Genomic DNA, 27729 nt, shown 5'->3' with positions numbered 1-27729 from the left:
GTATTTACATTCTCTGTCACTGCCACTACGTTTAGCTCCGCAGAATGTAAATACATTTAATTGAGGTCATTGAGTAGAAAATTTGCCTTAAGTTTATCATTTGTCGAACTAGAACGCTGGACAACCAACCTAGTGGCGGATCCAGACTTTCAGATAAGGAGGGTGGGGGGGGGGGGGGGCGGTCTCAAGGACATTTTTCGGTCCTTCAGGCCTCAGTTTGGTCTAAAAATAAGGGGGGAGGGGAGGCGGCGGGACCCCCGGGCCCCTGACCTGGATCCACCACTGCAACCATTCTTTTTTAGTAGTTGCTTTTGTGAAGAAAAGCGAATGCAAAGATTTGTGCTTCCCAACATTGACACCATATCGCTAAAGAAAAGCACAAATCTGAAGTCGAAAATCACGAAAAAAAAATGACGTTTGTGAAGTCGAAATTGTCTTCATTTGTTTATCTTCTAAACCTCTTTGTTATGTCCTTAATAACATCTGTTGTCATGCTCCTTAAGAGACCAATTAACAATTATTCCTCGAGCCCGAATGGGTTCTGAGTCAATAGCCCATGAGGCCGAAGACCGGATGGGCTATTGACTCAGAGGCCATAAGGGCGAGAGGAATAATTGTTTTAGTAAAATCCAACTAGTTGGTCAAAAATGTCGAGAATAGAAAAAAATTTAGCCACTTAAAGCTAGACTTTAATCCTTTTTTGCCGCCAAAAAGCCGGCGCTTTTCGCTACTAGTGGGCTATAACATATAGCCTAGTAGTTGCTCAACCGATCAGAACGCAGCATTGATAATAGACCACTAGTTGGATTTTACTAAAAAGAAGTATCGTTCGTGGGGAGCAAGGGTGGCGTAGTGGTGAGAGCACTCTTCTCCCACCAATGTGGCCCGGGTTCGAATCCTGGCGTTGACGCCGTATGTGGGTTGACTTTGTTGTTGGTTCTCTCTCTTGCTCCGAGAGGCTTTTCTCCGGGTACTCCGGCTTTCCCCTCTCCTTAAAAACCAACATTTCCAAACTTCAATTCGATCTGGAGCGCACGGACACGTTTCAACGAATTGAGTGCTCCATGGGTAAACAAATTACAAATAATGATAAATTACCCAGAAAGTTCTTTTAGTGTTAGGGTCACTCAACAACTAGGCCTCTGGTCAAACAAATCTTTGCCGAACCCCCCACCCACACGTCCACTACTTTAAGCGTTTCTCTTTTAAGGAAGGCCGAAATACATGAAATATGTAGCCTGTGCGTCGTTCTAAAAAGGTGTACCTTACGAGAATGAATTTTCCTTCAACATACGTGAGTTGAGAAAGGTCTTTTTATTGAGGGGCAGGCCGGAATCTAAGCGACAATCAGCAACAAACAGTTTTAAAAAGCAAGTACAGAAGGATTACTTTACACGCTATATCGACCTTAGATTTATTTCAGTCATTCAGTCAAATTTACAAAAAGCGTGGAACGAGGTGTTAACGCCACTCTCTTCAAAACCGAGCTCTCTAATTAAAATTCAAAGCTGAGGTTAAGAAATGATGCAATACATTATTTTGACTAACCGAAGTACTTTCCTTTTCTATGCATGTGGAATTTCACCTCATAAATGGAACGGAAAGGACGGTATGTCTAATATAGCATCGGTTTTCTTTCTTGTCTCTGAGTAGCCTTTGTTATCAAGTTGTACTTCTAAAAAAATTGTCAAAATCTCGGCAGAAAAAATAAGGTAAAAAACGTTGAAATGCTATGAAACATTTATGCTGCTAGGTAACTGATTAGACTAATTCATTTCATGCAAAAAAAAAGTAAAGCCCATAAATCTTTGGCTTTTACGTTGTCTTAAGTGATTTTCTTGACCTGGCTTTCGGACAGATCAACTGATTTATACCAGAACAGCAAATTAATATTGTTCACATTTCTAGGATTCTTATATCAAAATATACTTAGTTGTATAGCTCACAAGACAGACGGATGCACATGTAAATGTCAGCGCGTCCTTACACCGAATCAGTAGTGATGGCGGTCAGCTAAACTTTGTATGGGAAGAAAAAAACGTCATTTTTGATCACTTGTCAGTTTTGGAGCCCAATTGAAGAATCGACGCTTTAACGTTCACCAAGCAACTCCGCCAACAAAGTCTGGTGTTGTGAGTATATTTGGCGTCCCTTTTTTCCATGATAACTTACTTTTAAATGAAAAATATCAGACAAGTTCTTACCATTGTTTTGCCTGATTTCGTGAGTTGTGTAAGCAATCACGATCCAATCAACTGCCGGTAGTAACGACAAGTTAGCAGGAAAAATGTGAGCTCAGAAGTTTTGACAACAGTCAAAATATAAGATTCTTGTTTTTCTTTGGCAATGTCAAATTTCAAAAATCGAACAGCTAGATGGGTACTTTTAAAGAACAGTTTTCTGAAATCAGCCTTTGCAAAACGTAGAGGATCAGGTTAGTTCAGACTTTTACGTTCTCTTCTTCAGACTCAAAGAAAATTTCAAAGCAAAAATCAATGGTCCAACGCCAGTGAACTTTTCGATCGTAATTAAACTGTCTCAGATGACTACAGGAAACTATATATTGCTCTTCAACTTCGGTGATTAAGTATGACCAAATTAATTTTCGTTATCAGGTCTTGTTTAGGAACGGACATAACTTACATGCCACTCAGTCACTAAAAAAAAAATTCCCGCAGCCATTATATGATCTATCAGCATGTGTATATGGAACATTAAAACACGCGCTATTTTTTTTCAACTTAACGTTTCACAACTGAAAACAAAGTCACACCAGTTTGCAAGTTGCGAATTAGTGAAATCTTCCGTAGTTGCGTGCGAAGTGCCACCCAATCGTGGAAGTCATTGAGGAGTATTGAAACTCCAATCAAGGGCCTACTTGTAATTTGGACAGATGTCTCCCGAGCTCAAGAGACTTAACCTAACATCTCATTGTTTTACTGAGAACACGAAGAGTTTATAGTACTAGACTCTCAATAAAATGATTGGTTACAATTTACACTGATCGTTAATTATATAGCTCTGACTCTAAGTATTAATAAACTAAGTTGGCGTCGTACGATTTTTATAACGCATGTTTTGAGAATTGTCAGAAGAAAAGACGTCTACCATTTACCATTTACAACGAAATTGGTTGTATCAAGAAAGGTTTTAAATGGTGTTAAGAAACATTTTTAAGCGAGTAGCTTGTTCTAACTTCCGGTATCCGAATGTTTTTATGACCTAAAAGCAGCCATTAAACGATGCTAATGTTTAAGGAAAAACTTGACAGAAGTTACTATATCTTCTCAGGGTAGTTTATTTATCTTCATGAAGTTCTTCTGTTAGGCTCGTGAGCTACTGTGTAGGGTATGACTAATCAATATCTTCATGCAGTTTACTAAGTAAAGCGGGGGCAGGTTATTGTGTAGTTCATTGTGTGTGAGCCCAAAAACAGAAAACAAAACAAAGCAAAGAGAATCTTCACGACAGCTTGAAAATTTGCGAATGATTAAGTTGTCAACCAACCTGTTTCTAGCCGCGACCAGCAGGGCTTAACTTGTGTGCAGCACCGAGTTTCGCGAGGGGTTGCCAGATACGCATTTCTTGCCAGTTTAAACTACTGCATTGCTAAAAAATTTTATGCAGTAAATACCAAGAATCATCCCGAAACAAAACCATAAATAAAGCTTCAAATTTCATTTCATTTCATTTCATTTCAAAAGATATCAGTGCAGTTGAAATTCTAGACTACTGTTGCCCGCTTGGAAGGAAATACAAAAATTAATATATATAATAATTGCACAGAAATCACAAAGGAGCATCTTTAAATTCGTTAAAGATCAGTGAAATGTCTCTCACGATTCTCTCATAGATGCATGTTCTTTGTCGGCGAGCCAGTTTGCTAAATAAAAAGCACTTTTCTAGGTATAATCATCCTCATATTCTTTGCATGTGCTCTAAGGCATTGTAGAGTGATGACAGGCTACTATGTGACATTGAAATATCAGGCAAAATCCAGAACTATCGCCTGAAAAGTGTTTGCAACTTTAATAACGGCTTGGAAACTAAAATTTGATAGCATTTTGTTTTGAATGAGGGTATGGGCATGATTTTCAGTTGAACATGCCTAGCGAGCGTAAAAATTGCATTCAGTCTGAGGATTAATGAGAGAGGGAAAATTTTATATATTTAGGCATGACAAAATTCAAGGGAATATTGGTACTTAGAAATTACATAGGCATGGAAAAAATAGGTTCATGCCCTCGCAGCCCAAAATTGACTTAGCTAAACTTAGGTCCCAGATCTCTCGCCGGGTTGATAATTCATTCCCAGTTTTTGCTCGTCTGGTTTGGCATGCCGGGCATGCAGATCGTGCAGCCAGTTGGGTTTGCCATGCTCGGCATGCCGGGTATGAAATTGGCATGCCCAGCGTGACTGATTTTGATGTTCGCTCCAGCATCATATCCTGAGAATCACATAATCGCCAAATATATCTTAGGGAGCTTGAAGCTACAGGTTTCATGCCTGGCAATAAACGCAGATTATAACAAAAAAAGTTATGTTTGTCACAATGTATGTCACGGGATCGACTGGCAAAACTGAAGACAAAAGCCTGGATTTATAAATAAAAAGCACAACAAAACAACATTATTCATGCATAAAATAGAATACTTCACTTGCAATTACAGATCAATTAATCCTTTTATTTCAAAGCGATACTGATATTTCTGGGTCCAGATTTAAATTTGATCGCGGAAAAGCGTTTTAAACAATAAGATAACAAATCTTCTCCGTCAGTATATGTTTCTCGGTCAACAGCATTAAAAGACTCGTGAAAATTAAGCTTACCAGGACGTTCAAGTCAGTACGAGAGTAGGACGTTAATACTGCAAACACGTTCTGATTTGGTGAGTTTGGACTGCCTCTCAGAGAGATTTTGCTTAGGTTTTCAGTGCGCTTCTTGTCGGCTATGCGAATTTTGCAAACTGTTTTACTCCTTGCTGACGATAGTCCTTTCAGCAACGTCATCTGCTCCATCCGAAGATACCCCGAGCTCGCACGAAATCGGCCGAATTTCCGCAGAAGTGTTTTCGGATGACGATGAATTTAGTTTGTTGTAGCGTGGCAGTTGTGGCGTCACGATGTCGTCATGTCTCTTCGCACTTGTTTGTCTTTTTTTTTTCCTGCGGTGCATGGTTGAGATGTTGGTGAATGCTGGAAAAGAAATGGATTCTGCGAGAGACTGTAAGTACAAATTTAGTATTAATTTGGTAAAGAAAAAGCCTGAATATCGAAAAAATCCCGTGAATTATCCTTTTGGCATTCAGTTTATCTTGCTGTTCAGCATGCCTAAGAATCTCTCAGGCATAAGTGGTTTTCAACTCTTTCACTTCGGATTGTTTCTGTTTCTACGTCTTGTAATCTTCTTCTGCTGTTAAGAAGACTAGAGGAAACTTCAAAAGTACAGAAACCAATCACTTTTGGAGACAAAATAAAATATCCGTAAATCAAATGCCAAAATCAGATTTGGATTTCGCTTTAAAAAATGAACATGCTGCAGGTGTCAATGCAAAGTTGTAAACAACTCAATAAGGAGTCTGCGAATGTGCGTTTAGGTCCACAAAACTAATTTTTCTTTTGGATGTCTTATCCAAGCAACCACTTATGCCTTACATTGCTTGTCTACGAGTGTACTACAAAATGCTTTACTACAGTAAGCCTTTGAGAGGCGATTCTGGTAAATTTATAGGACGCTAAAATGCAAAAAATTCTAAGCTTAAATAACCTGGCTGGGTCCGATTTCTGAATTACAAAATGTTCACGTTTGCCGGCTCCTCTTTAAATAAACATAGTTTTTGAAATTACTTTGTACTATTTTAACCCGAAAATTATGATTGGGTTATAAAGCTTTTAAAACGGACGAAAACTAAGCTAATAAACATGTTCAACGTAAAAAACTAAGATTTAGTCGCTTTTTCAACTTGGCTACCTTTACGCAAAAACAAAAGCAAGCAATGAGGCTTTTATTCGACATATTTTCTGAGAATTTTATCTGATCAATTTAATGTCTCTAGCATTATTTTCGTATAGGAATTTTCCTAATTATTTGAGCTTTTAATTTAATAATTTTGATACTTTGTAAACTTCTCATTTGATAGCTTCGCTTTTTTTATACACCGATTAAGAAACAAATTCGCTCTCGTTAAATCCTATTTTATGACCTATTTATTAGAACTCTAGGTAACATGCAAAATGATGTAACAGGACAGGCTTTAACCTTTGGTCCTAATGTATTTTTTCTTCACAACCCCCAGTAATCAGTTGAGAGAATATCGCCACAAAGATGCGAAAACGTTTTCGATGAGTTTCCTTTACATATTCCTGCTTTATATGGGTCTACACCTTCCCTGCTTAAAAATGAAACTGTTGTTCGAGTGTCAGTCAAACTCGGGATAATCTTGACTTGCAAACCCAAATGCAAAGGTTTATTTCGCAGTAGAAGAGCGTGTAAACATCATCGAACAACGCAGTGTAAATTGGCAAATGTGAAACCACGTTTCTTTTACTTTATTTACCATGCATTTAGCCCAATTGCACACCTTGTGAAATTAGCCTCAGACAATTAGTTGCGACCTTTAACAGACTCAACAAGCCAGTATGAAAATATCTTAAGAGAAGCTGAGCTCTACACGTTCTATTTCATTTTTTCATATTGCCCTTGCATGTGTTAACATTCCATTTCTTTTTTGTTACAGGTGACTTCCAGACATGACGAGGAGATAATTACTTTTCTAGAGAGCAATTCTTTGATACTGTCAGTTATTACTGACTTATTTTGAGTTAAAAACAAAGAACACAGACTCTGGTAATGACACATAAACAATAATCCCTGGCAAGCCTACAAAACAAGAAAGAGGAACTCAGACTCCTTATCAAAAATTTGAAACAAGACAAAAACAGCTTTTCTAACGTAGGGAAAATTGCGTTAGAGAGATTTGTAATTGCAACGTTATATTCAAGCACATTGCATTGTCGAACATCATAATTTACTGAATAATGGACAGTGATTTTGGAGCTTAGCTCAGTTTGTAATGTAATGAACGTTGAAAGATATTCTATAACCTTGTATTTTTAAAAGCTTTCATGGAACATAGATGCATTTTATTATGCAAAGAAAATAGTCTCTGTCTCTATTTTTAATGATTTCAGTCAATTCTATTTTATTCGCAATGTGAAATGGGAATCCTATTAAAGACTCATTAAAAGGGGTGAGGCCGTTTTTACAATCCCCCAACAGGTCATCTCCGCGATGACGCTGTTTTATTACTACGGCAGAATCCCTCAGAGTTTTACTTTCTTGTGAAAATTAGAGCCTTTGTTATTTAAACTTCGCTGGGACAACCAAATCTATAAAAATGAGAGGAATAGCAATGACGTCATCGTGTAAATGACCTATAAACCGTACATCAAACGATAAGTACTGTGATCTGTTTAGTTTTTTTTTTTTTTTAGCCAGGCTTAAAATATCTGTAGATTCAAGGAATTATAACCTGTGCGTTGAGAGCATGCCAGAGACCGATTTTGGCATGCCCGGCATGACCCAGATTATGGCACGCCCGGCAAGCCAGAGAATTTGGCATGCCGGGCATGCCAGGAAATTTGGCATGCCCGGCATGCCGGAGATTTTGCTGTGTATGAATTACTTATTACTAGAACCTAGGCTTCTCGCGGCCTGGGTGAGAAGGTCACGGAACCTCAAATTATGCTTACAGGGCATGCGAAATTCTGTTGCATGCCAATTTCAATGCAAAACCACTCTGGGGCCACCCCCTCTATTACCAGTGAGCAAATCATTGACGATAGGCATGGGAAAAATCCTTGCATGCTAACCAACATTGAAAACGTAGCAGAAATGTCCTCAATTGCTGAGTCATGCCCTAGGGGAGGCTTTAAAATACAGAATTTCCTGACATGAATGAGGGAATTTTCCGTAAACAGCATGTGATCATGCCGGCTAGGACGTATTGCCTCCGTATTGCCCCTTTTTACAGCTGGCTAGGCTCATTTTTAGGTTCCATGGCCTGAAATGACGAAAAATTCATGCCCTAAATGTAAAAAGTCCAAAAACGCCCTCGAAATTTTAGTTTCCAAGCCGTTTAATGTGACTCGATTCTACTTGATTTTGCCTTGCAAACAACATGATTGGACTTCAGGCACCTATTCCATTGAGATAATTATAAAACAAGAAAAATCTAACAGTAATCAAATGGATTTCTAAGAATGTTTCTGAAAAAAAAGGAACAAATAAATATGTTTTAATGGCTCAATTGTCGTTAAAACCGCGTTTTACGATTTTTGTATTTTGGGAGAAGGAGATTCTGAAAAGATTACAATGAATTTTTCGCATAAAGAATGACGTATGACATTTATGGTTACTGTACTGCCGATGATTATATTCTGAATCTAATAGATATAGATTTGCGTATATAGTTTAACAGTGTTACTATGGTAACGTGAAAACTGCGCTATCCGGAAGAAAGCAAGTACAGCGTAATAACACACGTAGATGGGATCAATTTAAGTTCTGGGAAACTGCCCACCTACCCCTCCCCTAAGCTAACATTAACACTTACTTCTCACTTAGGGCAAAATGTTAGCTTGGGGGAGGGGTAGGTGGACAGTTTCTCAGAAACATAATTTGATCCCGTAGATGAGGCGATGATGATTAGCATGGTTCCTTTTGCTTGGAAAATGACTGAAATAAATACTAGGTGAGATTTCTGTGAAAAAAGAATAATCAAGTTCTTGATGGGTGTTCAGATCAGCCTCGGCTCAACTGTGCTTTGAAAGAAATTTTACAACGTTTCCTTTCTGTAAAAGTTCCTTCGCACTTGGTGGAACGCTCTTGTATTGTTAGAGTCTCAATGAGCAAAAGATTTATCGATTTCTTGTTCAGTCAAGGTAGCAAACTGACGAGTCATAGTGATTTTTTTGCTGTGTGCAATCATTGCATCACGCACAACCCACCACCCATCCACTTGATATTGCTTTCGTCATGTACTGCGCGAGCAACCTGCAGCTTATTATTTAGAGGTGCACTGATCTTCAGAATAATTGCAGGGGCTTAACCAATCAGAAGAAAGAAATTAAGTGCAATGTATAAAAATAACGATTTGCAGGTTACAGACTCTAGGTATAATGTTCGTGTTTTCTTATCGACCGTGGGCGTTAAAAAGGGGTAAGTCAGTGATCTGCAAAATTTTAGCTTAAATTTTTCAAGTTTGTCATTTGTAATATATTGCAATGTCCTTCATCCTATATAGCCTACCATTAAGATGCAAAATAATGACTCTAACATCCTGTCAGTAACAGAGCTCCTTTGACAAATGAACAAAACGTAAGCAGGAACCGATTATTAGGGGCCCATTAAACAAAGCAAGCAACTCCCATTATAGGCCTTTTAGTACAGGTCACCAGAGCTCACGAGTGAGAATCCGTTGCTGTGTAACGAAAATATTGCAAGGGTTTGGGTGAAAATTTCAGCGATTGTAAGTTAGGGGTCATAAATGGCAATAAGAATACATTAGAACTCCTTCAGTGTCCTCCTATTTTATTTAGGATGCGTTCTTTGCATTTTTGACCGTGTCAGCGCGATTCCAGCTAGTTTTGCTTTTGCCGTTTTTCTCTTTTAAGAGAGCTACCTGTGGTTTTAGGGTACTTTTCTGGCAAAAATGGACCACCACTCTGTTTGAGTGCACAACCGAAGTGTAAAATACAAAAAAAGAAAGGGAAATGTCATCAAAGTCAAAACTGCCATTTTCCAGTCTGTGTCTTTCCGGGGGCATGTAGTTCGTGGATTTTCCGAAAATCGACGTGACACGGATTCACCGGAGTTGCTTGGCTTTGGGTCATAGGTCTCTGCGGCTATACTTTCTGAATCTTCAGTTATATGCTGCAGTGTGTTTGAAGGTGCTAATATATGAAATGCGGTTAACACTTTTGCCAAACAACCTGCCTATTTGTTTACAGTAGTTTACATCTCTAGAAACTGTCAAGATTTTTTTGGACAGGTCATTAGAGCGTATGGACAGCTTAGAGTTCAACCGGAATCAGGAGTTCCGTTTATTCTACGTTTTACAATAAACAGGCTACGTAGATATTAATGAAAAGCTAATACAACGCATACAATTACTCTTACTCACCGCTAGTAAAATAGCTTGGCTTGGACCATTGTGAAAAAGGCGTTCTTAGTATTGAAACGAAGCTATATCAACCCCATGCTTAAAATGCCAAGGCATTTGGCCATCTTGTTACATTCTTTTTGCATTAATTGAGTTTAACATCTAGAGCAATCTTTTAATTCGGACTAAAGAATAAGCTAATCTACCTATACGCTGGTTTAAACAAAACCAATTTTCGTAGTATTCATGATATTGATCATTTTCGCAATAATTATTAATGGACGATTTGGCACTTGTTTCATTACCTTGATACATATTTATGACGTACCAAAACAAGGCAGTCACCATAGTTAATAAACAATGTAAATGATAGGGGAAAAACCCGACTTTTTACTTGTTCCTGTTTAGACTCTGTTAAGCGCCCGAGGGAGTGTGCGCACTAACAGTTTTAGGAGGGAGAAGGGCGGGAAAGGGTGAAGAGATGTGAAAATGCCAAAGGGCATTCCAGAAATATAGGCTCTTTTAAAAGAGAAAGGAAGAGAAAATCACGACTAGAGAAAAAGCATACAGACATACAAATACAGACATTATAATCGCAAATCTTAATTTAACACACACGAAAAAAAAAAAAGAACCTGAAATAATGACTTGTGTCACTTGGCAGTAACCTTTGCTTCTTTTATTGCTGTTTAATTTGTAAACTTTAAAAAGAACCAATATTATGCTATTTATTTTGCTCAGTATCAACAATAAACGTATCGATTGCCTATTTTTGCAGACTGTTTCTAATAATATATATCTTGTTTCAAGGGCGCGCACGCAGTTTAGTCCACGCGTCAGAAGGTTCAGTTCAAAAATAACCTGACCCATAATTGCGTGGGTTTTAATTGGACAGCTCATGGGTTCAAAATGGCAAAACGTAAGACAATCGTTTCACTTGCGTAGTATTTGCTAGTCCGTCCAGTGTATATCCGATCTTTATAACCGAAACAGACGAGAAAACTCTGCAGTCTGCTTAAACAGTCGTCGGATAAACAGCTCCATTTGTCCAAGTGATAAAAAACTCGACCACAGTCACAAGATCACTCAAGAGCTCGGTAAATCCATGCGGTATGTAAGCTTAACTTAGTGCAGTGATCATTTCAGTTCAGTAGAATACATGTATATTTATCTCTTTGAATTTACCGCTAAATGTTCTCCTGGGCAACATTCCCCGTAAGTCAGTACTGTAGGCGGGTAGAGAGGTAGAGGAACGGAATTTCAATAATTCGGCCAAAGCTACCATAGTGTAATATCCCTCAAAGTTCAATGCCAAAGACCCTTATCACAATTTTCGGGTATTTGTATTAGTAACGCAATTGCAAATAAAACTAAACCATCTAGAATAATTCTTCCCACTGAGTTGGTCTTTACAACCCTGCGCTATTTGAACCCTCAAAACCGCAACGGTCTCGGCTGTGTAATCCTAAAAAGAGATGAAATGAACAATTAAAAGGCTAAAAGTATTAGAATTGACAGGTTTAGATATGGAGGTATTTTAAAAGGTCGAGCAGGCATTTTATTTGTGATGATAATGCCGCGAGGCGGAAATCTTGGAAATCTTGACTCGAGGAGATTGGACGTGTGGACGACTTCGTTGCGCTTTTAGCCTGCTTTTTTCTCCAACGGCTTTCTTCTATATCCTTAAAGTTCCAAGTGTGATCAACATCAATTTTTTTGAAACAACATCATTACCTGCTACCCTGCGAGCAGAGGCTACATTTTCGCGCTATGAGCTGGCGTGCGAAAAGTAGCCGGCTACTTTTCGCACGCCAGCTCATACCGCGAAAATGAAAGGTTATGAGAATTTATCAAATAATTGCCAAAGGCAAAATACCCAGATCTTTTATCAAATTTTCTAGCTTCTCAGCTTATTCTTAAAGAAAATGTACGAAGATCATTCTGGAGAATTTGTATGTAGTCCGGCTGGGTATTAAAATTTAATAATCATGTTTAGTTCATTGTTGCTTCCCGTAATTCTTCCCAACCAAAATTAAAATTGCGCTGTTTAGTTTCGTGACAATTTAAAAACTTCCTTTAAGTCTTCCTCTGCACCTGATTTAATCTTTGCATGACGCATTTTTGAGATCTTTAATCAGGTATCCTGTCTACAATAGCCTCCACGCGATCCAGTATAGCCTGCGCAGCAGGCGCTTGGAAGCTAGTAGGGGGCCCACTACTTCCAAGCGCCTGCTACGCAGGCTAGATCCAGTAGCCTCCAGTACACATGTAAACATTCATTTTGGGTGTTAGTTTGGTGATCCGTTCTCGGCCAATCAAGAAGTGAGGTGACCCACCCATCTGCTTATCAGGGTATTTTTGAATCTTTATAACATGCGTTTAATTCAGAAAAGAGTAGTTCACTTGAAATTACACTTTCAAAATAAGACATACGAATGAGGACCTCAAGAATGTTCAGACTTAGAATGGGATTCTATATTCAACAAGTTCTATATTAATAGGATTGTTTATACCGTAAATTGTAATCAGAAGTTATACCGTAACATAAGTGACTCTTGCATTGCCTCCTCTTCAAACCCTCTGGTCCGCCAGCATTCTTTAGAGGTACGTTTTTGAGGTTTCTCTGTACGGAAGCCGCAACGTAACAACGCTTGAGGCAATAAGAAATCAGGTTGGACATGCGTTTAACTTGGATTTACAACCGATAATTTGGTCAATTTTCAGAAATGTTTAGGCGTAGCAAGGCACTGACTTAAAAATCTGGGTGCTATCGTTAAATTTGCAGAACTGACAAAACGGCGGCGAACACATACTTCTATTCCTTTGTGCAACAAACGGAACAAGGATAAGACGTCTGCTCTTGGGCTAAAATGTTTTGACCTGTAATAGAAAATCTTACCGAAGATTTGCGCAAGTATTCGTTTAGCGGGACGTCAAAGACAACCGAATTTGAGTCAATGGGGTTGAAACAGGCTAAGCTAGTGATCACTGATGCGGAAGAGGCATGCGACGACGTAATTTGTGAAGGGTATAATCTTTGGCTAACGATCGATGCGCTGACGTCAAGAGTCAAAGAAAAATAAGGCGGGACCTAAGCTATTACTGAATGAATTTTATCACGTATGGTTTTACGTAAAAATTGAATAAAATGTAAAAACAGTAGAAAAATACATATCAGTTGCAGAGGTTAAATTGCCGCTGTAATGCAAGATTTTCTTCAGTTATATTGCAGTTACGTTTATATGGACGATCTTAAGAAATAAAATCATGCTCAATAACGTAATTTGCTTTGCAACATTTATTCGGTTTTCACTATTTCTCGAATTTTACTATTTCACTCTTCCGGCCCTCTCTTGCGACCTGTACGTAAAAAGACGTTATCTCCAAAGACTCCAAAAACACATCCTTATTGAGGCTTCTTTTGCACCACTCAGATGATCGGATCTTGTGGAGGAAAGGGAGGGAATGTTCGCTATTCTGGACTATCAAATAACCGTCTGGTGTCTGATCAGATTCAACGGGAGCAGACCATTCAGCAAGCTATCTCACATCACTGTTTAAGCAGGTGTGAGTACCACAGTCAGAGTGTAGGGTATTAACAGTTTTTAAAATTTACATTCAAAGCCTGAAAATGAGAACAGCTGCTCCCGCAGTTGTAGTTCAGAGTCTAATAATATTGGTTTAATTAGAAAACCGGACGACTTGGCATATCATGTGAAATGTATATACCCAGACTAGCATAGCCCGCGGTCTTGTGCAGATTAAAATATTTTGAGAGATCGACGTAGCAATCGGGGAGGGCCCACGTAGGATCTCGTATATAAACGTTCCAAAGGTACTCAATTATCAAACAGATATTAAGATCTTCATAGGCCAACAACTTTTCATTACCTATTATTCATAACGACAAAGTGTACATATATATTTGTTTTAGGCTTTTTTCCGAACCTATGAGGTACACTTGATGTTTCTTCTGTTTGTGAAGGCAAAGTTGAAGTTTGAAAATTCCTGCTAAAGGCGCTAAAAGGTAAGCCCGCTCAGTCTATTTTTATTGTCTAGCATGAAGACTAAATAACCAGTTTCCTAATTTCGCTTCGCCTTTGTGAATGAAGGCGTTTCGTTGTCGAAAATGCATTTCGTATCATACATCTCTCTTACATTTAAAAATTTTTTATTTTTCACACTTGTAATATCACTTGTTCTTGTAAAATCCTCGATAACTGAGTTTAACGATAACGTATGAAAGAATCAATTGTTGTTCGATTAGATGTTATTTTTCTTGAGAATTTCCGCTATTTGCAAAAGATTAGTCGACGTATCTTGACCTATCTCGTTACAAGACGGGGTTGATCCGGGAAGGAAGCAATTCTATAAACATTTTCAACCGTTGAACACCTTCTGACAGTGACTTATGTTAAAAACTCCAAAGAATTCCACATTTCATTTCGTAAATGATCAACAAAAACTTGTTCTGCAAAAGTTCTGGCAAATGATCTCGAGGTTTCATTTGAATGGTAACGCTATAGAATTTCGTTCAAAGATTTAAAGGGGCTACTTCACGCTATCTGCTACCTTTCTGAAAACCAAAAACTTTTTCACATCAATTGAATGTCAATCATAATGGTCAAATTTTGTTGTTTAAGACTAGGCATTGAAACTGTTTCCTGTCGTCTGTTGCCACGAATGGCCAGGATAGGATGGACAAGGAATTGAAACTTGAAAAAATTGGGCCAACTTTTTCAAAATTTAAATTTCATGCCTGGAAAAATCACCACAAAATTTATCATGGTTAGTGCATCGTAGTGAAATTTGTTTGATAGTTGCCTCATACCTCTAGGGTAGTATTTTGTGTAAAGGTGATGGCACTAACTAATGAATTAAAGGTAGAATTGATCTTAACAGAAATATCCTTATGACAGAGCCCCTTTAAAAGAGTCCGGTAATCACCCTGCGCTTGGTCTTGAAGGGTATAGACGCCGTTAAACTCTGAGAATGACCAACATCAACTCTCTCCTAACAAAAGCTCAGCAGTTAATGTAGGGAGATCAGTGTGTTAGAAGGGTTAATCCATACTCCCCTGGTAGTTCCTTGTTTCTTTCTCGCATCGAGTGAGTTTCTCACTTCAGGTTATATGACTTAAAGAAGTAAGACAAGGTTAGTCCTTCGTGTGTGTCCTCGCTTTCTCGTTTGACAGATTATCTCACACTTGCCATCGGTTGTGGTTTTTCATATCAATACCATTTCAACCACTGGTACAGTCAACCAGGATTAACACAGGAAGTTTTCCTTCTACCAGTGATGAACGAAATTATCTTATATTGGCCTCTTTTTCTTGTTCCCCACTCATGGGTAAACATCATGCTAAAAACAACAAAAGTTTTCTTTGCCTGATGTAAAATAAACTTTTTAAAACATTTTGTTTTATAACGGGAGTTAAAACTGCTTCGGTTTTGAAATACCAGTATATAAATATTTTATAATTTTTTTTTCACATGGTAATTTCCTTTATAGTTCAGTTATATTTTGTTTGAAGAGAATTCTTGACAGCTTTATTACTAGTCTCGTGTGGGATTACTATACGTGACAACTAAAAAATTGATCATACAATCAACCTTTTTCAAAAAGCGAGAATAAAGCAATTATCAATTCCAAAGAAAAGTAATTAATAAAGTCAGTTTCCGGTACACCATTTCCGCCGAAGAAGAGTACAGTTATATTGATCTGAGAACAGTTGAGTGTTGTCAAGGAAGCAGTAAAAATCTTCAAGATGCAACGGAGGTTCATGATTATCGTTGAGAGATCTTGCTATTGATTTGTGGCACATTATACAATATAAAAAAATGAAAAATAAAAAAAAATGAAAGCACCAAATGAGGGATTTTGTTGGGATTATAACAATACGCAAATGACTAAAATACGCCATTCACAAACGCCTTGCTTCTAGTTCATTCGGTTCTGACTCATATCAATATCGCCTAAAGAAACATTTAATTGGCCTCGTGAGGAATCCACTAGATCTGAAGGAACTCCTGTTATAACACAGCGAAGGTTAACTTTGTGATTTTCCGAAAATCACTGTGATTTCGCTGCAGGACACGGACTCACCAAAAAATATCGTGGACGGTTTATCATTTGCCAGACTTACTGCTAACCGCTGAATTGGCAGCCTGCCGACTTTACAAATCACTAGCTGCGCTTGACTTACACCATACGCCTGTGCCAATATTCTTAAAATCGGCTTCACAATCCTCGTTCGGCGTCTGTTGCGGGAAACACACAGACCGTATACAGCTACGTAGCTGTACGTGTAAAGAGTTTTATCATACAGCCGAGGAGCTGGTAGAAGAAGAAGCAGAAAATCTTGTTCAAATGTCGCACCTTGTTTTTTCAAGTCGATTCACGAATTTGCGGAGCCATTCTCCCGACATGTAAATAATAATAACAAGGAAGCTGGCGGTTCCATCTTAGTAGTTACAGACACCTTTTCCGACATGCGGCAAGTAAATTTGTATTCTCTACAAACATACTTTAGTCATTACGGTTTAAGTATTTTTTTTTCTTTACATTTTGTGTTTGTTAACTTCATTTTTATTCCAGCGGTTTTCAAATACAAAACGCGCCCGGTGGTGAGATTAAGACGCGGGCTAGATGTCGAATTTTTCCTGTGTCTTTTAAAATTGATAGTTCTTTAGCTCTTCCACTACTGCAAGTTGGCTACCGGGATTTTAAAAAAAAATGAAGTCAGAACGAAATCTGGAGAACAGTGGCGTCAGTTTTCCGCGCCTTAATGAATAAGAATAACTAAATCAGTAAAATTGAAAGTTTAACTCAATAAGTGAATAGGGGAAGGATTACAAGATATTAAAGGCTTGGCGAAGAGTGTTAAATAAGTCTTCGAGGAATTTCCAGAAATGGCCCATGCAACTTTGTTGGTTTTTTGTGCTTTACGTTACTTGCGTTCTCTTGATTTGATTGCACTTTTTGACGAAATAACCATATCCAACTGTAAACGTAATTTGTTGTTTTGAAAGTTAACGTACTAACTGTGAACTGACGGAAATGATCTTTTGAATATTCAATAACGGTTTCACAACGATCAGTTGGCTGTGAAATGGCGCAGTTTTGCAAAAGGGCTAACACGGTAGCGCTGCGGCTTCTTAAGTGATGCCATTTTTTTCTTATAAAATCAGTTGCCGGCTTTGATTTGAGGGTACCATTTTAGTCTCTCTAGGGCTTCTTTTGTACCGAAAGTGTTTGCATCGAATTTTTTCGTCTAGAAAATGTATTCTTAAGTTATGTAACGTTCCGAAAATAGACATTAAATTGCAACATTAACTTGTTTGGAAGTTTCAGGAAGAGCTGAACTAGACTAAGTAAAGTCTCAGTAGGACCCGTGGAGCTTATTTTCAACAAGAATTAAATTTATCCATCTCCCATCGCTCTAAACCGAGTAAACACAGACACATTTTAGCGTCGTGGTAAAAGAGAAGCACAACTGAAGAAATCAAATGGAATAATTAATACTTCGACAAATCTAAAAAAGGGATTGTTTTAGAAAAAGCAAAGCTTTAGTAACATCATCAAGAAGTTCTTCTTAATATGAAAGCAGATTGTACAATAAAGAAAGGTAGACATAACACCCAACTTGTTTTCTTTTGCGAAGTTTAATTAATGTTGAAAAAGCACCTCAAGGCTTTGCTGCTGAATCAGATGAAATAATTACTCGGCACGGAAAAAAAAAATGCGCAGTTTAAATGTCGTTCTGTGTTAGGGTTTTAGTTAGACCGAATAACTGGCTACTGGACTCGACTTAGATCACGGTTTTAAAGTACATTTATTTATACTTGCTTTATAAGGGCGTCTTTTCCTAGAAAAACAAAACAACTTTGTTGAGCTAATTGAATTACTACTGACCCAATCATTTACACAGGTATGCAAATAAGTATTGACACTATTTTGACATAAAACGTAGGAATCCCACCAATTGACCGGAGGCAAACCAGTGGGCTCTATCTGCGACAAAATCAACCCTTTTTGCGCACACAATTACTAGCACTGGCTGGCTCGATTACCAGCTGCTCTAGCCTACAAAGTAATAAGAATAGAAATAAATGTTGCAAGAATTAAAGTTAAAAATAAAATACAAGAACCCGGATCCCAACAATCCAGTCAGTTACTTGCAAGCATTGAACTTTTCTTCCACATGAGCTAGTTGACAGAGCAGGAATTTTACCCGAGGCGACCATGTTAAAATCTACTGTTCTTGTTACCCTTTCTTATATCTGATATCTGAATCAGGTAGGATCCTTAAATCATTCAGTTCGTTATCATTAATAGTTGTTTTCTTTGCCAAATAGGTCTGTACACAATGACAGGCTCCACTCCATATAGTGAGCCTGAAGGTACCGCTGAAGTAATTTCGCAATCATTTCCAATGACGGAACCCACGTACCTGATAGAGGCAGAGCCCCTACCGAATTGGGACGAAGCTAAAGAAACTTGGCAATGGGTCTGGGACCTACACTGGGCAGGACTCGGTTCACTGTTTGCACTACTCGCGCTCTATGCACTGTGGTCGCTCTTTGATTTGGCGGGAAAAAAGCATAGACGGAAACCGCTTCTGGCAATCACTATAAGCTCTCTGCTTCTAATATTTGGATTGACACGAGCTCTTTTTCTTTTTATCAATCCATACGAATCTGAACAGTGTTTTTTACCCTTCACTGATTGTCCGGTAATGTTATCTAGAGTATTGTTCAGCATCGCCTTACCCTGCATCACTGCATCTTTTTTTCTCCTTCATCTGACGTTTCTTCAACTATCCAAACTTAAACTTTACCCGGAAAAGTTACAGAGCGTTGAATTTGTGACTTGCGTAGTAGCCTTTCATTTTACCCTGGCTTCAGTCACAGTGGTAGTAACATCGTTGAATTCCGACTGGATCGGGTTCACAATCGTTTGCGAGACATTCTTCATCCTTCTAAGCCTGATACTCTCTGGGAGTTTCATATACAGTGGAAGAATAATTCTCAAGTCAGTGAAAGAATCGCGGTTTTCAGTGCGCCGGTTTATGGACCAGAAAACCGCGCATGCGCACAGTTCGAATCCAAATGTCACTAAACTGGTCAAAATAACTTACATAACAGTATTGCTGGGTTTTGCCAGCGTCGGTTTGCAGATATACTCTATCTTCGTTGTACACGGTATGTACTCTAAAGATCATTCGGTAACACCCGAACCTTGGCCCTGGCTGATTTTCGAATCGTTATGCCGCCTTGTTGAGCTTGGTCTTGGTTGTACAATGGCATACGTGAATCCAAGGCAAGTCCCAAGACTAAAAAGGAGAAGAAGATGGGAAATTTCCTTGAAACGCTTTAAGCGAGGAGGGTGGTCGACTTATGCGCAGAATCAAAGCAGTGCGGACTCTAGTGACGTCACCTCCCCGGTTGGTGTGCCTTATGGGAAATACCTCCCCACTATGGAGCTAGGTTTAGTGAACCAAGGAGGCAGTTTTGTTATCCAGGAGGAATTCCTGCAGCCAATTCAACCCGTGTTTCAAACGTCTTGATTCATTTATGGTGACTAACAGTAGCGACATGAAACACGCGGGACGCCGATGTTAGAACTTGGCTTATTGAGGATTTCACCAGGTGTTTTCGCGCTCAAAAACTAGAGAGTGTTCTTCGTACTATGGACAAGAATATAAGACCAACACTACCTCGGGCAATCTGAACAACTGACACCGCTGGCCCTGATTTAGGCTACTGCTTGATTAGAAAATGGCCGGAACATTTAGTTTTGTGGCCGGGCTGAGGAAGACACCGAATTGCTCTCAGTCTATTAAGAGTTTAAACTTATTGGTTTCCAGTGGTTTTGTCAGGGGTACAAAGGTAGATTTTACACGATACACGCATTTTATTGGTCTTTTCATGATCTGTTGGCGTTACTACAGACCCACAGATGACGTCAGGTATATTTTGCTTCGCCTAGCATGGCATGGAGTTCTGAAATTGATGGACGAAGTTATTCCTGATTTATACTACTGGCAGCGGACGAATTTTCCACCGGCTGAAAAATTTGACCGGACAGTTCGTTCGCGCGGGACCGTTCGATATTTTCAATCAGTTTACAAGGAACTTTTAGAGCGATTTTCGTATGACCTTCGTATGTTTCGGTACGTGTTCGTTATTTGTTTTATCAGCCAATGGATGAAAAGATCAAAACATGGCCTCCTCGTTTTCCCGCCAAAGAAAACCCTAGTATGGAGAAGGCATTGTTCGATTGGCCAATCGTGTTGCAGTATGACGTCAAAGCGAAGTATCGGTTGATTTCTGGGAAGTTCTCGGAAGTTTTTTCACCCAAGCGTTCGCTCAACCAACCAAAAGCCACGCTCGTTTGTATCCGTTCGATAAACCAATCAAGTCGCTCTATTTCCGTTCGTTTGTTGTTTCTGTTTTGTTCGCGCGTTTTCATTTCAAGGTCATATGAAAATCGCTATAAGCAGAATTAGATGTAGGATAAGTTTGTTGAATGAGGTGGAAAATGTGAAAATGAAAGACGTTTTCCAAAAGTGATAAAACACAAACGCGAGCTACGTGGCTTTAGAGTGTTCTGTTGTTAATAGTACAGGCGAGCTTCTGTTAAGCGGCCTCTCTTTGAGTCCCTAGAGTCCCGTCGGAAAAAATTGTTGGTAAATCTCTTATAAGCAACCATTCTTAACTAGCTCTTGTCAAAGTTTATTTCAACTATTATGCGCTTGTATTTGACTGTACGTCATTCACGTACCATAATTAAACCAATGGAATAAAACACATATCATACACGCGTAGCTACGCGTCGTTGCCCTCTTAATTAAGACATAAAGAACAAACCGTTTTAATTTTTATGGAAAACCAGTGTTGCCCGTTTAGCAAAAAGTACTATCTTTTCCAAAAGATGAAAAAAATCTTACCAGGCAAGTGACAAATATGTAGTGTTTCACTGGAACTGAGTAATTTTATTCGCAACACCAATTAACTGATTGAAAGGATTTGTTAAAAAAACTCAGCCCTTTTCCTCCTAAAGAATAGTAGTCTGTTCCTCAAATGGTATTCAGCTCCTGCTTTTATTGTTATATTAACTCTTGTAAGTTATAACGGTAATATCGTAGGTGACGAATTACTTCTTAATTCTGGCGCGAAATTTCAGCGTTAATTTGTAATTTCACATGTGAAATTACAAAATTGCCATGGCAACCTTCCGTACGTCTCAGTGTCAAGATGGCGACGAAGTTTTAAAATGTCATGAATTAAGATGTCAGGGCACAAAAAGACGCTTTAAAAAACCTGAACACACGAAAGAGCACATCAAGAAGGTTTCTAACAGGTATTTTGTCCAAAAGCTCTGAACTTAAGCCAAATTTAAGCGCTAAACGTTCGAGAGAGTTCAGGAGTTCTCGATCGATACGATCCAGGAAAAACATGTCAAAAATCCAAGATTGCTAACGTAATTCGTCACCCATGATATTCATAGGTAATCAAATGGTATATTCGTGAAATTAGGGAATAATTTCACTTGCGTTTTGTCCAAATCCTAATAATTTCCCTCGCCTAAAGGCTCGGGAAATTAAAAGGATTTGGACAAAATTAGGGAATAATTTCACTTGCGTTTTGTCCAAATCCTAATAATTTCCCTCGCCTAAAGGCTCGGGAAATTAAAAGGATTTGGACAAAACGCAAGTGAAATTATTCCCTAATTTCACTCGTCACCATTTGATTACACATACTAATTCTTTTTTTTAGGGTTGACTTTCAGTGTCGCGTAATTTTTACGTGCGTACGCGCGTAAAATTTACGTTCGCAAATGAAATAGAGGCGATGCATGAAAGGTCGCTCGTTAGCGTAAAAGTTGAACCTCGCTCAACTCAATCAACTCTTAGTCTTTTCCTCGCTTAATTTTATCGGCGCAGATAATTGTGAAACTTTATGGAATAAACAAAGAGCCAGAAACTTGTTTAATTCAGCTTCCTTTTTTCAGTTGAAACTACCTGGCGCGCTCATACTCCCATAGGGAAGTGGCTGGAAAAGCAGAGGGTGGGGCTACGCCGGAAGAAAAGCAAGAGAACTTGTAGCACTTGTGCAAAGTTAACGTTATGAATGGCGGAAAATGAAAGTAGATCAATACGTAAAATGAGATTATTAAAGAGGATCACGTGACTAGGAGGTCACCTGATCTCAACCGTTAGTTCTCCTCCAAATCGTTCTAACGTACGAACGGTCACACAGTTTGTTTGGTTACCCTGTGACAAAAGATTCTAACTCTAAATGAGCCCTCGTAGCAACCGTTACCGCTCGAGTTATTGCGTGAAAACTTGAAGCAGAGAAAAACAACAACAACAACAAGAACAACAACAAAACAAACAAAAAAACAAAGGGAGGTAAGGGGAAGGTAACGGGAGAAGCAACCTGGTTTCCAGGGTCCTCTCCTACTGGGAGAGGAGCCTGGGAACGAGGTTGGGGGAGAAGAAGGAAACCTTTCCTTCATCCTCCCCCTTCTTTTATTTTTTCTGCTCTCGTTCCAGCTACGCGCATTAACTCGAGCGGAAACTCTTGCTACGCATTCAATCGCGGCCCTGTGTTAGAAATTTTTCACGTTACACGAGAGATGTTCAGATAATAAAACAATTTTATTCTCTCTTGCTTTCCTTTGTTTTTGTGGTTACCGTCCCCCTTCTGGGAAGGATTATATTTTGGACGGTTTCTTCTTCTTCTTTGACCCAGTCAAATCAGAGTTTCCGTAAAACAGGAAAAGTTCGAATTTAGGTCATAACACTCTCATACGAAATGTGATTCTCTGGATGACGAAACTCCACAGGTACAATTACCACTCTTTCAATCCCGTGTTGAATTTCTGTTGCCCAAAATGTAAGTCGTCTTCGGAATTAGTGGCTTGATTACGTCCGAAGTCAGCTCACTTTCAAGTCCTTAATCAAGCACGGTTGAAAAATCCTCAGTCATCCCATAACAGTTCACTCTTTTGGGCCTTTCGAAATGAGTGAATCAATGAGCTTCCGGATATACATCGAGTTAAAATGTGGCCCTTGCCGAGGCAACCAATTGTACTATTAACTAACGTTTGCCGGCTGAGTGGGATGTCACAGATAACAGCTTACTAGTCTGCAAGTAAGCTCTCAATTTGGGGGAGTCACGCGAGAGACGCACGCTAGTAGACGCGAGTGCGAGGCGCTGACAGCTTTCCTACTTTGATCAAAGTCAGTTGCAGGTGACGGCTTCGTTTTACAGCATGACTGGATAAGAACTCCCAGAACAGAAGACATAGGAGCTAAGTCAAGTTTCTTCTTTGAGTTTGTATTTTTTGCGTTTCTTATGCTTCTTCTTGTGTTCGGTTTCTATTTCGAGTCTTTGTTTCTTCTTTTCTTTTTTCCTCTTCTTTTCTTTCTTTTTTTTAACGCTGCTGTTTTCTGTGGTTTCTTCATCTGTTTCAGTTCCTTCTTGGTTTCCTGTGGAAACTGTTGACAGGAAAAGCATGTTATTTGAGTGGCTCTTCACTGGGTAATCTCACTATGAAATCTCCTCAGCACTTTCCCTTAAGAGGACCGTTTCTCAAAACTGCCGATAAATAAATCAACGTGTGTGTACAGGCTATAACGGGCCCGTAAAGCTGTTGTTATTAGTATTCAAGATATAGGTTTCGGTGATTTTGTAGATAACACGACAAAACTATCACTTAACAAAACAAAATGGCCTGGTTAGTTAGCTAGGACCCACGTATCTTTTGAATCCGGGACTTTAGAGAAACCATCCCCTGATACTAAGATTTTTGTCACTAATTTTGTTGACACTTACTAGTAGAACAGAGCCAACCCTACCATTCACCTTTTGCTAGCGATCGCTTGATCTAAGGAACTCTAGCCTACCTGCCCCTCCCCCCCGGGGGGTACTCCCTTATATAGGCTATATAGGTATGTGCGGCGCCAAAGGGTATGGTGTTTTAGACGTTTGGGTCCAAAATAGGGTATCAATTTTGATCATTTTGGTCTGAAATAGGGTATGGTTTGTGCACTCTACTCTTGAATTGGGTATGTTCAGAGTTTCTGGTATGTTTTTTGGAAGAAGCTACTTTGAATTCCTGTATTCCAAGATTACGGTTCGTAAAATACACTATTGTATTGTTCCTGTATATAGTATATTAGTCATCATATTAACGTTAGGTAGGCACGTATTCTGTATTTATGACGGCGCATTATTCAACGTGTTTTTTAGTGTGGAATTTTAAGCTTGAAACTTTGTACAGTTTTGTATCCTACCCAATAAAAGCGTATAAACATTGCCTTTAACATTGGTCTGACCTAGGGAACTGATTATAAGGCAGGTCTGAAATAGGGTATCAAATTTTTGATCAGGTCTGAAATAGGGTAGGGAAAATCACAGATTTTGGTCTGAAATAGGGTAAGGGTTTCAGGAAGCGTGCGGCACACCCCTAACCAGTTTTTCTGGAAGTACCCCCAGAGACCCGCCCACGTTCCAATCTCATTAGTGATCCGAGAAAGGCCTAAGGAGGAGGAAAGAGTTATCCACCTATCGAGAAACTGGCGCCAAATACATGACTTATTTGAGCCTACAACCAGGGGATATAATGGGAAATAATTGTTGATAAAATGGATAGGCCTGTAAATAGTGGGGTGAGGGGCGTGGTGTGCTCCCCAGGAATTTCTTGCCAATGTGGAATATAAAACATGAGGTATGTTTATTTGTCGTTTTTAAAACATGAGGATAGAAGAATGGGGAAAAAAAGGCAGGAAGGGTACTCTGCAGCTTTAATAATCCACACTTGTGATATCTACACCTCTAGCGCTATCTCGAGAGTAGAGAAAAAGGCCATCGAATAAGAGATATGGTAAGACTAAGGACCAAGTTTGCCTACATTTCTGCTTATCCAATAACAAATAACGCTCATTTAGTTGCTACGTGATGGTCAGGAAAAGGGCTCAACTAGCTAAAAATGGCAGTTTTCCTTTGAGTGGTCTAGGTTATGAGTTGAAGCCTTTATTGCACTTTATTATGCAAACCTTTCTGTTTATTAGCATTAAATTTAACACCCCCCACAAATGACAAAATACAAGCGGAGAACAAAGCACATTCCAACCTCTTTTTAGTGGCTAGGTGCAAGGTGACCTTACCATTTTTGATGATAGAGTGACCAGAAACAGCTGCTTCTGCTAAACGGTTAATTTCTTCTCCATCTGTATCACTGGAAAACAATGAGAAGTTAAAAGTGAAAATAGTTTCAGTAACTTTCACTATGAATGCCAGACCTTTGTCAGAGGATAAGAAAAAAACAAACAAACAAAAAAACAACCAAGAGAGTAAGTCTTTTTGAATTTTGATTCCCATGGGGGGGATGTTCTAGGAAAAATGAAAAATTGCTTTTTTCATTTTGCCCTGGGCCTATCTTTTTAAATGAGGAAATAGGGACCTTAAGCAAGGACGACGAGGACAGCAGTGAAAACGTTGGTGAAAAAATGAATTTGCATTCTTTAAAACTTAATCGCGTCTATTTGGACCTGCTTAATATGTCAAATGCAGGTGACTTATCCTGGAGTTGAATTCTTAAGGATTTTATTCAGGTTCAAAAAGAGGAAGGAAAATTCATCGTTGCATGTTCACGTCCTCCATGAAGCGGAAAATTAGGAGGTTTCACGTCGTAGTCTTGCAGTGGACTTCAAGGAAAATGAACTAAAAAGTGCGATGCACATACAGAGCTGTTGTTTTGATCATTAAACCTATTATTTTTTTGTTGTGGTTGTTGTCGTAGTTGCTTAAGCTCCCTAATATTCTTGTAAGCATACCTTTCACTGCTGCTTGAACAGTTCTTCCTATTCTTCTTTGTCTTGTTTGTTGTTGATATTTCCTGTACAGATTCTTCTCCTAACCTTTGGCTGGAAGTCGACAGCAGTTTGATCCCAGATGACTTATGTGAATTATTGTGATAGCCATTTTGTTCAGCCTCTTGAGTACTAACAGTGCAAACAAGAAAAAAGATGTAAAAAAATTAATAAAGGGATCTTGTCACTGAGATTTAGTGCTGAAAGGCCCACACACAGAGCTGCATATATTGTGTTTTCTTGAAAGGACAAAAAACCCGGCTAAGTCACCACTTTTATTGGATAAAAAAAGGCGGTCAGACTCGGGCAATATGGTAACCAATTGGGGTAACATCACAAGCCTCCAGTTTCGTCATATGCATAACAATGTTAAAGGCAATCTGGTGGGGGGTGAATAACTGGAAGTCACAGCTGCAACACCTACCCTCTGAGAGTAGATGATAGATGATAGTTATTGTAAACAGCAACAACATTTACCAGATATAGCTGCTGTCAAGAAATTTTGAGAGCTTCTTTGCAACATGTTGTCTAAATTCAGGAGTTATTAACTCCGAGGTTGAAAAGACAGTGTCTTCATCCTCCCTCCAGTGTCTGCAGTAAGGGAAAAAAAATATCTATAAGGCACAAACTTTCATCACCACAAATAGGGACCAGCAATTCAGGTGGTAAAACTGGTTTGTAAAGCTAAGGTAGGCACCAGACCCTTTGGGGTCAGTCACATTAATCTTCAGCTCTGCTCTTCTGAGGCAGGAGAGGGAGAGGTGAAAGGGCAATTTTTGGAGCATTGTACGTCTTCGGCTAACAAACAACAAAAGCCCTTGGCTTAGCCTCACAGGATTCTTCAAAAGTTGGTATTCTTAGTATTTTTACATTTGCTCTGGCACCAGTGTGGTGTTACCAAACCATACTGAAACATAAATATGCAAGCAACAGGTCAAATAGAAAACAGACTTGCTTGATATAATTGCCAGTAACTGCCTGCTCTTAGGCAGTGTCCTGTGCTTTCTCAGTATCTTGAGCACACATTTTTCTCTTCAGGGGCCTTATGGCTGATAAATACTGTACATTATATTCTTAGGTCTCTGAACCAGGCAGAGGAGTTATGTCTGCTATTTATACCCCATACCCTGGGGCTTTTTCACCCTACATACAAATCCCCAGGAGTGTCCCAGGAGTGAACCCCTGGGAGGGAGTGTCCCGGGAGTAAACCCCTGGGAAAGCCAATGATATCTGATAATGCATATGGAGAAATGAAATTCTGATCAACATCAAAAAATACGGAATCGCGCGGTTCTTTTGAAGATCTTGGGTTATTTTTGAAAACAAATACAACCAGAACTAACCTCAAACTTGGCTTAGTGCGAGGTTTCGAGCTTGCACGGGAATTATCCGAATCGCCCTTTTTAGATACCTCTAAATGATGTTTATAAGGAAACAAAAACAAACAATGTTTTCAGAATATTACAGACAACTGTAATATTTTAAGCCTAATATATTTTCACAAAAAACGAGAGTTATTTTACCAGTGTCGACAATACCAGCTATAGCTGCAAATTTTTCCAAGTCTTCATCAGAACTTTCACTCGAGGAAGCCATCTTGATCGATCAAAACTCCTAGCTACTACCCTGACAAATACAACTTTTCACTTCTTCAAAAAGAGGCTTGTTCGGTACAGTCTTCCT

At 39.0% G+C, this 27729-nt stretch overlaps 2 protein-coding genes across 5 annotated transcripts; one reads left to right on the top strand and one right to left on the bottom strand.

The window, feature by feature from the left end:
- The first annotated feature begins 1928 nt into the window (after positions 1-1928).
- On the top strand, positions 1929-20986 carry LOC140952028 (uncharacterized). Of its 4 annotated transcripts, none has more exons than XM_073401428.1 (2): positions 1929-2132; positions 18521-20986. In XM_073401428.1, the coding sequence occupies exon 2, from the start codon at positions 18532-18534 to the stop codon at positions 19729-19731; it is 1200 nt and encodes a 399-aa protein (XP_073257529.1). In that variant the 5' UTR covers positions 1929-2132; positions 18521-18531; the 3' UTR covers positions 19732-20986. The 4 variants fall into 4 exon arrangements, with proteins under 4 accessions (XP_073257529.1, XP_073257530.1, XP_073257528.1 ...); XM_073401429.1 differs by lacking the exon at positions 1929-2132 and adding an exon at positions 11251-11273; XM_073401427.1 differs by lacking the exon at positions 1929-2132 and adding an exon at positions 14024-14180.
- A 1822-nt stretch (positions 20987-22808) lies between these two features.
- On the bottom strand, positions 22809-27722 carry LOC140952617 (protein CUSTOS-like). The gene is made up of 6 exons (XM_073402050.1): positions 27570-27722; positions 27390-27459; positions 26524-26637; positions 26011-26178; positions 25342-25412; positions 22809-23670 (listed from the first exon to the last, which is right to left on the bottom strand). The coding sequence occupies exons 1-6, from the start codon at positions 27640-27642 to the stop codon at positions 23489-23491; spliced, it is 678 nt and encodes a 225-aa protein (XP_073258151.1). The 5' UTR covers positions 27643-27722; the 3' UTR covers positions 22809-23488.
- Between the last annotated feature and the right edge of the window lie 7 nt (positions 27723-27729).

This window comes from Porites lutea, chromosome 11 (genome assembly GCF_958299795.1).
Source record: "Porites lutea chromosome 11, jaPorLute2.1, whole genome shotgun sequence".
NCBI classification, from domain to species: domain Eukaryota; kingdom Metazoa; phylum Cnidaria; class Anthozoa; order Scleractinia; family Poritidae; genus Porites; species Porites lutea.
The sequence above is the reverse complement of the archived record's forward strand: the minus strand, read 5'-3'. Positions and strand labels throughout refer to the sequence as shown.